This window comes from Pieris brassicae, chromosome 8 (assembly GCF_905147105.1).
Source record: "Pieris brassicae chromosome 8, ilPieBrab1.1, whole genome shotgun sequence".
NCBI lineage: Eukaryota > Metazoa > Arthropoda > Insecta > Lepidoptera > Pieridae > Pieris > Pieris brassicae.
The window spans coordinates 20,978,549-20,993,367 of NC_059672.1; the positions used below are offsets into that span (position 1 = coordinate 20,978,549).

The 14,819-nt window shown below is 31.6% G+C and overlaps 1 protein-coding gene across 5 annotated transcripts; it reads left to right on the forward strand.

Annotated features, from left to right (window-relative positions):
- Positions 1–1,068: 1,068 nt before the first annotated feature.
- LOC123713276 (solute carrier family 22 member 1-like) lies at positions 1,069–12,365 on the forward strand. 5 transcript variants are annotated; one of them, XM_045666877.1, is made up of 11 exons: positions 1,069–1,105; positions 4,972–5,030; positions 5,157–5,323; positions 6,595–6,775; positions 8,126–8,226; positions 8,442–8,590; positions 9,440–9,594; positions 9,688–9,861; positions 10,393–10,699; positions 11,048–11,229; positions 11,617–12,365. In XM_045666877.1, exons 3-11 carry the CDS (start codon positions 5,157–5,159, stop codon positions 11,800–11,802), a joined length of 1,602 nt encoding a protein of 533 aa, XP_045522833.1. In that variant the 5' UTR covers positions 1,069–1,105; positions 4,972–5,030; the 3' UTR covers positions 11,803–12,365. The 5 variants fall into 5 exon arrangements, with proteins under 5 accessions (XP_045522833.1, XP_045522832.1, XP_045522834.1 ...); XM_045666876.1 differs by lacking the exon at positions 1,069–1,105 and adding an exon at positions 1,115–1,308; XM_045666878.1 differs by lacking the exon at positions 1,069–1,105 and adding an exon at positions 1,115–1,308 and having other exon boundaries at positions 4,972–5,016.
- The last annotated feature ends 2,454 nt before the right edge of the window (positions 12,366–14,819 follow it).

Consider the following 14,819-nt stretch of genomic DNA (forward strand, 5'->3'; position numbering starts at 1 on the left):
TAAAAAAAAACTTACTAGATAATTGTTAACGAAGTATAGTAAGTCAATCGTGGGCCCCACGTTGGGAAACACTGATTTATATCAAAACGGATTCAATAACATGCCATTTTCTAACAATAATGTTAACAAAATAACAAAACGTATATCATTAATAAACGTGACAACGTTGATGGAAAGATTTGGAAAATTAACAAAGACTAATAAATTACTAATACGTTATGATTACATTGTTAAAAACTATAAAATATATATAACTCTTGTTGTACAAAATGTCATATATTAATATTTAATAGAAACTGTCTCGGCTTATAAGGGATTGTTTGAAAAATATCTATTTAATTGTTTATTTTATTTGCGCTTAGTAATACATAGCATATTACCCACACGGCCAGTGAATTGAAGGCTAAGGATATTATGATAAGCTATTTCTCTGGGTATCAAACCAAGGACCCACTATTACATAAGGGGATTTAATTTGGCCAACCATTGACTAACTGAACTTATTATTTGTGAATATCAAGTGTATTAAATAATCAAACTTACTTAGTGTAAGAAATAAATATATTTTTACAAACTAATGACAAAACATGTGTCTAATTCATAACAATATATAGTATTAGGCTTAAATATAATGTATGGCTTTATATTTAAGCGATTGGAGCTTTAGAGTTTTCTCCGGACAATACAATTATTTTTTAATAATTTGAATCTACGTATTGACAAGAGAAACCTTAAAAATTCTACGCAAATTATAAATAAAAATGGACTATGCAAACCACTGAATTTAGCACTTTTTTGATATTGAAGATGCCGAAAGCGGAAGCTAAATAAAAAACACAAACAACACTCGTATCAACTTGATAAAATCTGAAGAAAGCTGTCGAATAAAGAGCTGTTGGTGTCTTCGTGCCTACTCGTTGGTAAGTTAATTCATTATTGAAATAAAATATAGATTCCAAAAAAATTGTTGCTAATAAACAAAATAATACAATCATCGCATTATCATAATGCTAAAAATCTGCGGTATATAAACATCGAACGAAGGGCTACGACTCATAATGAAATCAGTCTATGTATAAGCGACCTAAGCAGTACACAATCAGAAGTAGGTATATAGTATTTTCCGAACGAGAACATCGCATTTTATGTCAGTGCGGAGCGCGCGCTAACGCACAGACTTTTTCCAAATCCGGCCATGTATGAATAAATTAAACCCTTTTTTTTAATATATTTTATTTTCTGTGTTTTGTGAAAAAATAATGTGTATTTAACACATGTGATGTGTAATGATTGTTATATAATTCTTAGGTGAGTAAAATAAATTTAAGATATTAAAAATATTTAATATATTTGAAACAAAATGTTTACATATTTTGGAACTACTGAATTTGGTTAAAAATATTCTTCTTTTACTAAATCCAATATAAAGTATCAATATATACTAATAGAAAAATATATAAAATACATGTATTCATGAGATGGCTCATTATTAAATTTTTTAGTTTGTTGTATCTTAGAATAATCTAAGAATTGCTTTTTACTAGACATATTTTCTGTAACGTACATTGTTCCATTATAAAATGAATATTATTTTACGTAGAAGTGCAATCTTAAATGTAGTATGTAGTATAGTACTATATTATATCCATTAGAGAAAAGACCAGCTTTTTTCGACGATTACAAACAAGTTGTCGGCGCAGTGAGAGCGACTATTTTTAGCTACGAACGGGTAACAGCTTCGATAATGCTATCACTTTAAACACTTCCTTATCTTCACATAACTCTGTTATAAGTTAGTACTGGATGGTAGTATTATGATAAAATTGTTGTAATTCAATTCCACGTAGGGTACAGTAGATATTTTCAGTATGAAATATAATTTTAAAGTAAATAATAATACTAAAAAACGGGATAAAAGAGCATTTAAGAACAACGAAAATATTCTCATTATGAATCATTTATTTCTAATACCTATAACTTCTAAAGGTCGTAAGCCAATAATTATTATACAATCTCTTGATATATTCAAGTTCTCGACGTTATTTAGTGAATTTTTATGTAAAATCTTACCAAATCTAGAATTTTGAATTTACTTGTATCGATAGAATTTACTTCCAATAAACTTACTTTTGGTAAAAGTAATTTACATTTTAATCTAAGAATTTGGTAGACTAATACCTGAAATAATTGGTATTTTCGTTCGTTTAATTAACACGCCTTACATCAATTACAATTGTCTTGTTTTGGCAAAACAAATTCAACAGAAGCATTCGACACGTGCAAAAATTACACATCTAAATAAACAATGATGCTAATTTATTGTGAATATATTACGACAACAATAGTTTCGTTTAAAAAATTTATTCAATAGTGACTATCACTTTCAACGAAACTAAGTAACATGTGTCATGTCGAGGACTGGTCGATATATAAAAGCAAGTAAAACTTGCACGACTTCAATTGAAGATGGAATTTCTAATATAATATATTCAAGAAATGATATAATAATAAAGAAGTTGCATAAAAGCAATGAGCTTCATTTGCATTTGGTTCAATATATTTATAATATTATCCCTTTGTGATGAAGTCGCTTACTACTAAAGTAACATACGGAGACAAAAGCTTAAAACAAATTACTAAAACGTATTACTAAAATAAAAGTAATTTTTATTATAGTAATGGGTTGTGAAGACATTCCCTCGTAAGCGATAACGTACCTCAGTACTGTTTTCTAATTAATTTTTATTCTTTTCCAAACGTTTTATGATGAAATAAACACCGTAACCATTTGTCACTATGCACACACACACATATATAATATTTTTATTTGAAAATATTTCGTTATGTTAAAGTAGTATACATTTTTGATTAATACTACTAAGTAATTACATCAGGGTCAGTCTGTATATATGTATCCGTCGAGTCAAATCAACTCCTGGCGACTAACCATTTCTGAAGCTCTCTTTGATTCATTTGTGCGCGAATCATCTATGTATTAAAGAAAATATTTAAGTAGAACTGTTTGAATGGTAAGATAAACATAACGAATAATAATATAATGTCAATGTCAAAGCCTTTTAATCGGACTTAGGGTAAATATCCATGATTGATTGGTGTAACGGTAGATATATAAATAATATATTTGAACTATATACATTTAATCGCATACATACAATCACGTAGGTATCATCCACGAGACAATGTCAAGGGCGTTCACACACGCAAACATATTTTGGATGTCGTCCAACACGCTTTGTTTACAGACTGAATTTACTGACACACAAAAAAGGAAAACAAAGCAGACCCTTTCTCCGTAATTATTGCGATATAAAGATGTAATTTACCGGTTTTTAGTCAGTTTCAGTCGAAAATCTCAACTTGTGTATCAAAAATCATAAGTGTGAATATGATTAAAATTCTATTTTGACGTACAGTAATTTCTTTAAATCAAATTAATGCTTCTCCTCTTTGATCCAGTTTCAAGTAGGAAAGGGTTGTTAGGTTATATTAAAAGGAACAAGTGTTGAACGAACAATGCTGTTTATGAAAATCGACTCTCACCGACAAAACATTTGTACAATAACCGGATTTAGACGAAATATCAATGTATTAATTGTGTGTAAAATATACTCCGATATACTTTTGTTTCTTTAAATTGTAACTAAGACTACATTATACATTTATAGCTATTTAAATAGAAACCACGTCGTATCAATAAGCATATATATTATCGCTTCTAAACCTACAACATTAAAACTTCACCTCAGTATCTTGGTTTTATTATTTTATTGAATCTAAGTGGCGTTTGTGTTTTGGCTGAGCTCATAAGCTAAACAGTTTTGCTACACGGAAGGATAAAGACACAAATAAGAAGTGGCCATTTGATACCTTCTTCGTTGCTTGCATCGTTGTAGCTTGTTAGATTGATGAAAGTTCTTTATTTGTAATTGTTATAATACAGGTTTTTTAATTGTTATACAATGTACAGAGCAAGTGATGATATTAATTTAACAAATGTTTGACGTCCAATATAACCTGGAGTCTCAGTTCAAGAAAGAAAATAATAACAAAACTTATTAAAGGGTTTATATAACTTATTTTACTGTGATAGTGTTAACATTTATAATTTGTTTAAATTAAAAGATATTTATCACTACATACAGTGTCAATGCTAAGAAATACAAAACACATTGGAATGTAATAACTAAATCAAACTAAATAAACTAAGGTATAAAGTTAACAGCAATTTAGGAGTAGCTGAAGCGTGGCAAGTGTTAACAACAACTATCAATTTGTTTGTCGTAGCATAATAATGTATAAGAACTTATCTTTGGCATGCAACTTTATACATAACGAAAAAGATTTTCAGCAAAACAATGTAAATATGTTTGAGAACTGTTTAAATCAAGTATCTCTTTGTAAAAACATACCAAAAAGAAGCAAATTAAAGCAACCAATAATGTTATGGTAGCTAACAATGGTTAACGTAAGAGTTACGTGATCACTATTGCACGGGTCCTCCGACCACGTAACGAAACTCTACTCTTCATAAACCACTCTAAGCGTACTCTATATTTCAACAGGAAATATCAAATGTTCCGCGGATGTAACATTATGACCAATCGATACCTACTATATTTAATATATAGATAATGCCGTTACTGGGTAAAACTATGCACACTATTAATTCTTCTAACTAGCATTTTAAACATAGTATTGTCTTTTGTTAAAATAGCTTTTACACATAGAGAAAAACACTTTTTGAACGGATTAAAGCTATGTAATATTATTAAAAACTTATAATTATTTACATAATTCTAAATTTTAATTTTTTTGCGACGTATTGCGTACTTTTCAGCGTGCGTTATGTATGTATTTAATGTTAATAAGAACTTACTATTACTATAAAAAATCAGTAACGTGTTAGATTTGTAAAAAGTTTATTTAATAATTAACATTAATTGTTTTCAGTTATCATGCAACGGGTGTGCTAGGAAAGTTTGGAGTCAAGACAAGGTACATATGTTAAAGTAAGTTTTATATATTTTTTTTAATAACTTTAAACCCTATCGTAGATAATTGAATTGTATCTTTACTTGAAGAATCACAGCAATTATAAAACGAGAGAGCATAATGCGTATAATCAAACATTTCAGATGGTGGAACAAGGTGTAGATGGCTTCAATTTGGACGGAATTCTTAGTGAGCTCGGAAGCTTTGGAAAGTATCAGCTGCTGCTTCTTCTACTCCTGGGTTTCCGAGACTCCTTCCTTAACATGTGTAACTTTAACTATGTCTTCACAGCAGCTGAAGAACCATTCAGGTATAGAGTATAGAGTATAGAACCATTAGGTTAATTAGAACCCAGCAAAGATATAATAAAAATTGTAGATGACGTCACAAGACAACAACTGCAATCAACCAAATCCTTAACAAATATTGCCTGAAATGACGAAAACATAAATCTTACTCCCTAAATAATTACTTCACGTCACATCACAATTTATCTCTTACGAGGAATCCAACAAAGGACCTTCGTCATAATAAAAATGTTATATGGACACTGGAATTTTATTTAACAATAGTAAATTAATGTCTTTATATGATGTGAATAACTAAATCATAGGACTCAAATCAAATTCACTACCAATACAAAAATGAATGGCGCTAGGATCTATTTGGGTCTGGGTCATATTTCGGTATCTGTTTCATGATCATTTGTAAGGCAATAAGCAATAATAGGCGAGTAGGTGATCATCCTTATGTACCTGACGCACGCCCTTAGACTTTTTGGGTCTAATTGAAGCCGGTTTCCTCATGTTTTCCTTCACCCTTCGAGCGAATGTTAAATTCGCACATAGAAAGAGTCCATTGGTGCACAGCCGGGGATCGAACCAACGGCCTCAGTAATGAGAGTCGCACGCTGAAGCCACTATGTTGTGGTGGGTGTGGTATGTGCTGGTGGATTTAACTGTGTAATTAGTAGGTATTTTCGTTTTTTAGAAGGTTCCATTAGCGGAGTACCAAGAGCCAAGTTTAAGGAAACAATAAAATCGCTTAGTCACAACCATTGACAGTAGAGCAAAGGTCGCAGACACTTCGGGGCTATCTCTTGTTATTATCACGGCAGTTACACTTTATGATTTATTATTATTTTAGACTCGTGGATCGGTAAACGTGACGATGTGTTTTGAATTCTCGTTTAAGCGAGTAATGCGTGGAACGCGTGAAATGTGAACCAAAATATAAAATGACTAACGTAATTGTAAAACGCAATTCGAAAGGAGTATGCATATAAAAGTCCATTTGTTTATATAAATTGTCATTTAATAGGTTTGATGAAAAATAAAAGTGGCGTTTATTCGAAAATTCACTTCTAAAATAGTAACAACATAAATTCTAAAATTATTAATAAATTACTAGATTATCGCGATGAGTCTAATTCTTGATAATTATAATCTCCTGGTTATGTTAAAGTTGCATTCTTATTATTTATTACATAAAGCCCCGTTGCATGACGTAAATTTCTACTTTCTATGACGTATATTCTATGTAAGAACATTAATTAATATATTAATATGAAAAACGTTACAGATGCCTGAAGCCATCCTGCGATATCAATTCAACTGACTCCTGGATTTTATTTCCTTCTAATGACACAACCTGCTATAGATCCGACAACACATCCTTGAGCTGCTCTTTTAACACATCGGGACCTAAGGTCGTACCCTGTGTAGAAATCATATACGACAAATACAACAGTATAGTTTCTGAGGTAACTTGACCTATTATATTTCCTTAAAATAGATGCATACAGTAAATAGACTATAATACCCGTACGAAGCTTTCTTTAAAGCTCCCTTATTAAAAACATAAACAATGATGTACTATATTTAGTAAACATAAATATAATCATATATTAAAGTCACCCGTGCAATTTCCATGTTATAAATAATGTTTTTCCATGTTAAAAACAAACGGACTGTAACCAGACGGTAACAGAGTTCATTAACAAGGTTACTATTTGATGCTTCGCTTTATGTGATCATAAACAGCGCTTTGTACTAAACGAAATTCAGCTAAAAAATCCTAAGTTACGACCTTTTATGATATTTTATAAGCTCCAAGTGTCGGCAACGCATGCTAACGCACTAAGCTAACACTGCTCTGTACGTAAACTACGTGTATGAAACATTACAATTAAGATTTGTCACACCGCTTTCTATTGAATTGTATGTTTAATATAAAGCGATGACACCGCTAGAAGATTTAATTGTAATTCGACTTGTTCGCAAAATTATCACTCTCCTAACTAGACATCATTACAGTGACTAAGTACTGTAAAATAACACAAATTAGGAACTCGCATTGGACAGTAATGGCAGAGACGCAGTTTCTAGGGTTTAATGAGCGAATTTCATCGTACGTTCAAACGTTTTCTCATTATTATTTTTTTATATTAAATGAGGATGTACGTTACTAAACGTATGTTTTGAAAGAGACAAATAGTATTTTATTTAAAAGAGTAAACCTTACGAAAGTAAAGTTCGGTAGCGACAAATGTTTGAATATATCAAATGAAACACTGGGCTTGAAGCTGAGTGTCAACGGTCTAACGAAAACCTATCTTGACTTATATAAAGAATATAAGTGTAGTCGACTATTGGTCATTATGGGAAACGAGAATATTATATAGAATGTTGGAAAACTAAAGGCCTCAAATGCTCAACATTTGATTTGCACTTCTAATTATAAACTAATACATATACATACATATATGTTTAGGTAATGTTATGGTAACATAACTAAAACCACCTCAATATTTTGTTCATTACACTAATGTCAACACTCATATACTTTGCCACGTTGAATCTTTTGCATGTTTCAAAATGTATATTTATTTTTTTCTAAAACCGTTCGCTACTCGTACTTTGTTTTTGCACATAATTAATAATTTAAAGTCGTGATTCAATGATCACGATAGACGTTACATAATGTTACTAAATACAAAACAATAATAAAATTGTGACATAATATCACATTTACAATGATGTCGAAGATGTGCATTGAGATAGTCTAGCTAAATTATATTGAACAGTATATCAGAATATTTCGTAAATTTCAGTTCGACTTGGGATGTCAGCCTTGGAAAGCTACGCTAATCGGGACTGTGCACAACTTGGGGCTTGTCTTCTCATTCGTACTCTCCGGATTTATTTCAGACAGGTGAACTCAACAAACGTAATTGATAGTTATTACTGTGGCTCTATTGAGTCGTTCATATTTTGATAACAATATGGGACAGGGCGTGGGATAGACACATTTCAATAAAAATACTCTATTGTTACGAACACACGACCTATAGGTTAAGAAAGTTTTGCTTCGCTTTGCCAGTTTCGTTACAAATCAGAATTAACAAATATTTACTTAATTATTGTCAGGTATGGACGGAAAGTAATTATCGTTAGTACCCCCCTAATGGTTGGGATCGCCGGTCTACTCAAATCTTTTGCAATGGACTACTGGACTCTTCTTGGTTTAGAATTTCTGGAAACTGCCCTCGGTTATGGCAATGCATCTATGGTTTTGTGTAAGTTTTTTTTATATTTCAAATCATTATATTGTTTGGAAAGATCCTGTCTGTGATAATTAATATTAAAAACTCCTCTTTAATCAATGAATTTGGGTTATGAACCATAATTTATGTAATATAATAATTAACCTCGTTAGTCTATAAGTAATGACTCACCATGGCTTCGCACGCGTAATACCTTGATAAATTATAAGTACTTATATTCAAACCTTTCTGAGGAATTCCGCAATAAATTAAAATGCAGTAGCTTTTAAGTATATCGTAAACAGACAGACAAATATACGTGAGGGAGGACTTTAATAATATTCTCAATGTTGTTAGGCTTTAAGTTTTAAAAAGCGAGAAACATTCCATTTGACTCCTCTTCGTTGCAGCATTTCATCATCAGACTTTTTTGTGGGAATTTTCAAGCTTTTCTTGTATTCTTCTGGTTTATATAAAAACATACTAAAACCGTTTTAGTAGATATATAGAATATAGAGACAACCTACAACCTAACAAACTTTACCTCTCCATTAAAGAAGTTAAAACCGTTCTGGATTTACATTTAGTATTCGTTTAGAGAAGTTGTGAAATATTTTAAACCATCCAGTCGCCAGCTCTAATAGCTCTAACAGCTCTCAGTGTAGGTCTATTAGCTTCAGCATGCGTCTCCAAAGCAGTGGATTCTCGATAGTACGGTTAAGGAAAACATTGTGATGAAAATGGCAAGTAGGCCCGAATATTAACCGTGTGTGTCAGACACAGAAGGCTGGTCACCTTCTTCCCAATGAAGAATATAAGATGATGAAGAAACAAATAGAGGTATCTAAGGCCTAGCGTTGTAACACCATTGGGTTTGTCTAGCTCTAGAAGCGGTCAGCCACAAGAGCCGGGTGGTGTATTCCTGCATATCAGACATCTTAGCGTGCCTTGGGGGCGCGTTCTTTGGGCTGATTGCGTGGAAAGTGCCATATTGGAGACACCTTATGAGAGCCATCTACGCGCCACTACTTGTAGTAGTAAGTTAAATTTTAGATCGCGAAATACTTCTAACTCTCCTTTCATTTATGTATTATGCTTAAAGACTAATGCTATATACGTCATATTTTCAGGTGTTTTACATATTTCTGATGGACGAGGGAGTACGATGGCTGCTGGCCCATAACAAGAGGGATGAGGCTGTACAAGTATTGAATAAAGTAGCCAAAATTAACAACATTACCCTATCAAAAAATGCACAGGATATGCTATCCAGCATTAGTGAACCAAAAACCGACCTTAATAAGGTATATTCTTCAGATTTATTAATCTATTAAAAATATAATATATAAAACACTTCGACTTATAGTTATAACTTTGAATCTATGTAAATAATATTTTCAAAGTTAGTCAGTTGTATGGATGTATATCGAAGGGCTCATCAGCGATAAAACAAAACAAGCTATTTTGGACATTGTTAATTTCATTTTAGTGGAGATTTCTTAAGTCTATAAAGTTTCAGCCTACCAATCTTTCATCAAATTATATCAGCATAGTAGGTAGTAAATATAATTGGCACCAACCTCACAAAGGAAAACAAAAGTTGTAAACATGATTATGATTTCGATCATTTTTTAATTATAAAATGCTCAACCTATCAAAATTTTTATAGTGTAACTTATTTTTTAGAATCATCATCGATTTTTAGACGAGTGTATTTACTATTTAGTGTCTAGAATGGAATCTATATTAACAAACTTAAAAAATTGATTTAAGCTATGCAGAGTTATATACTAGTAATTCGGCTGCCTCGTAAAAAAATATAATAACATTTACAGGTGGAGAAAGCAGCAGAAGAAACTCCTCATATTTTCACTGTTCTCCGGTCAAAAACGATTCTCTTGCGAATGGCACTTATCGCCGCGTGTTTTATCTGCTGTTCGTTCGTATTTAGTGGTGCTATTATCAATTCCGTCAGCATTTCTGGTAGCAAATACTTGAACTTTTCGATCATGATGTTAGTTCAGGTTCCGACTAGAATAATCACAGCTCTGACCTTGACAAGGTTCGGAAGAAAGGCACCGATTTGCGTCGCTTATTGCTTCTGCGCCTTATTTTTTATGGCGTCGGCATTTGTGCCTAAATGTAAGTAAGGTTTTGGGTGTTTATATACGTAATGTTAAAGACTATCAAATTTAGTTACTATGAACTATTTTTAAATTTTCATTGAGTCGTTAACATAAGAGTAGATTTGGAATTGACATTATCACTAACATCTATAATAGCCTAGTGGCTAGACGTTACACCCTACTACAGGCGAGCATTCGCATTTTGGATGTACATGAATGGGTTTCTCTATTTATGAGCGCATACATGAAGGTAAACATCGTAAAGAAAAGAACATTATACAGCACCCACGTGATCACAGAAGGCTGCAGCACCCCTTTATAAAATAAAATAGAATAGATTTTAATACATCATATGTAATTCCAGCAATATGGTGGGCTTCGGTTTTGTTCTATATTGCTGGCAAGATGTGTAGCAGCTACGGAATCTTCTCCGTACAAGTGGTTGCCATGGAGATCTTTCCCACCACATCCCGTAACTGCCTCACCAACGTTGCTAACACTGTGGGCAGGTTGGGTTCAGTCTTAGCACCGCAGACACCGTTACTAGTACGTTTTTGTAATACTCTTTATTATGAACTCTGGTTTGACGATTATGAAAAAGGATTTGCAAGAAACTAATTTAAGAGTTTTTAATCAACGTTGCGTTTTAAACAAAGCTTATTAAAGTAATAAGTTAATAGTATAAGTATATATAGTTCAGATAGAAACTGTATTTACTGCCAATTTATCGCGACAAATAATCTTTTTGACAATGAAAGAACAGATGTCACTACTTAATACAAACTCGTTTAGTCTAAAACAAAGCATAAGACGTACTTTTCCTTTTAGATATAATTAATCATTTTATCGGAAAGATAAAACAAATTGTTCTCATAAATGTAAATAACAAGGCCACGCTCTAAATTCTTAAATAAGACGATGTGTATATTACAGGAAAAAGTAATGCCCGGTCTACCGAGCATTGTCTTCGCATTGGCAGCACTAGGTCCAGCATTTCTGGCACTTCTGCTGCCAGATACAAGTCATACAGTTTTACCAGACCAAGTGGCCGATGCTGAGAAACTAGACGCAACTAAGGCCGAAGAAGTGGCAACAGAAAGCTTTAAACAGCGGTTATGATCTTTGTAGAGCTTGTATCACATACCTTATACAGATTAATGATATTTACTATGTCCTATAACTCCTCTATCTATCCCTCTCTTTGTACAAGAAGTAATTTAGAAGAATAGTTTGACTTAGTAAATAAGAGAGAAAAAACTCAGGTAAAGATTACAATTTGTATAAACTTTCAACCTATCTACAATTAGGATTATTGTAAGTTGTGATACTATATTTTATATTTGTAAAAATGTATTATTGAAATGAATTTAATTAATATTAATAAAATACTATGCATTTTCACAATGATAGCGGTGTATATTACGAAAATAATACGTTTGAAGTATAGGTATTATATCATCTATTTTTTCACTTTGTCAACAGAATATGGATAGTAACATTTTTAAGTGTGTTTACATTTGTGTTGCAACGCATAATATAAAGGTTGGTATCTTGGGAATTGCATTAATTAAAACATAGTAATTCTACCTATAATTCGTTTATTATTAATTGTTGGAATGTAAATTAAGGGCACGCGTTATAAATATGAATTAATTGACTAAACAAAGAGATCTCATTCTATATTCATTTCGTTTTATTTTCTTAAGAATCTAATCAAACCTAAATCCACACCAGGAATGCAGGTAAGTACAAATAGCTGGTATTATATATTTATGTTTGATTAAATAATAAAGTCATGATAAGCGTTTATTATTTATTTACAACATGAAACTACTTATCTTACATTATTAATATTATTAAATTATAAAACCTAACCAAATTACACAGGTGAGCTGACTGTTTGACAATAAACTAAATAGCTTGCTTTCTTTAAATAATGTCGGTGTCTGGTGAAGAGGTGACAAATGAATAAGATTCGATAGCAGAATAGGCGTTCAAATAATCTCAAAATATATATAATTCGTATTTTTGATCTCACAGAAGATAGTATGATAGAGAGCTTATTTTTTGAGCCTTTCAACAGCTTCGGCTTCTGCGAGTATATCAGGTGCCCACGATTACAGGATGGGTGAGGATCAAGAGAGAGAGTATAGCTATATAGTATAGTGAAATGCTGAGGCAGTAACCACACTGACATATTACAAGATTTTAAGATATAACGTTATAGTTCGAATATTTCTACGATATATGTCTCTAACGACCTAGAACTGCCCTAGTCACTTGTAATATGTATATTTTACAATACTTCTGATATATTTATAATAAATGCCTTTATCATGAATTTATTTATTAGCAATAATTTGCATTACATAAGAATTTTAAATAAATAGATTAATTCGCATAGATTATAAATAATACTTAGGAGCAGCGGAGAAGACATCAAAGACAATGTCAGTAACGTGTGTCTATGTGGGTTAGAGCTTTGACGTACAGAAGTACATAAACATAAACACCAGTTGTTCGAAATACATAATTTCAATTTAATAATTTTTGATGAGGGTAATCCCAAATATTTTTTCTCGGCCGATCATCACATTTATTTGTTGAGTCATTGTTGAGATTTACTCGAGCTACGTTAGACACATTTTTATTTTGATAAATACTTTTTGTTAATTATAATTGATATTAGTTACGTTCACTTTATAGAATTTTATAGTGAGTGTTCAGTGCGTTTTTGAGAACTATCGTGAGGCAAGGTATTAGCATCAGTCTAACCTCTCTTTGTTCCCAAACTAATAGAATTAATCCTTATGGCTGATAATATTGTGTGCCTTTCTCCCTGGTATCAAGATATTGTAACGATGTATATACTCAGGACTTATTATTCTAGTATAAGATTGTGTATCGACCGAACTCTTCTTTGTGGTACACCAGTCAAACACCGAATTTACCACCGGACGAAGGCTGTGAGTTCTAGAATTTAAGCGAACATATGTTAAAAATGTCTACAATATATCAAACAGAAATCCTGAATCCCAAAGATATAGGAAAATTAAGAGGTTGTGTCACAAATTTATCATATTATACCTATCATAATGGCGTAAATTATGTTTTTATAAGTGAAATTTAAAAATGGGTCTTCAGACTGAGAAAAATTTCTTGAAAGTTTTAAATACTTATTATCTTTGTCGCTGTTTAGAACGTGTCTTTATCAACTTATATAATTCCACTATCATATCACTTCTTTTTTCATACGTACTATTGAAAAAATTTAATCTTTTGACATAATAATAGATACCAAGATTAAGTATCGAATTATTAAGGTCCAAAATCAACTTTATGTCGTCAGTTGTTACGTTTGTGGCGTCTTCCATTTTTAATGTTTCAACGCTTCCGCGCACGTTCTACAGTTTCCTATTACTAACTCAATAAATCAAATATTCGGTGTAGCAGCTGATTATCAGACAAAAGTTTGTCTTAATCTCACTTTACTATATTATCGATAGATTAGAGAATATAGTATAAAATGATAAATTATTTTGTTATCAGAGTGCAGTAATAACTAGATTCATATCTTACATGATATAATATTAAAAATTCAAAGTCATTAATTCATATAGGAAACACAATGTACACATATGAACGTCAAAAAAACAACATATATACTGCTAGTTCTCAAATCAAGGGCGTAGAACGGAAGAGAAGAACTGGCAAATAACTCGCCGCTACTATTTTTAATCGCCATGTTTTTTTTACACAACGTTTGCTGCAACCATTACACTATTTCCACATGACATCATAAGTAATTAATAATAATAAAATAAATTTAAACAAAGATTAGTCCTCTATCAGCAGGAGGCATGGTGAAATAGGAGCACGCACTTACATTCTCGTGGGAACAACACGCAAATTGAATTGACATTAAATTAAGACATAACGCAAAAGAACTAAGACCAAGAAGACGAGACTCGATAGTTTTGATATCAAACTTTTTTTGCAAGACCTGATAATCTTGCGCAAGAATTATTGTGAAAATATATTAATAAATATCAATTGGTAAAGTTACCATAAAGTTTTCCATATAAAATATGTATATAGTATATATTTACTTAATTTGAGCACAAATAAAATGAGAA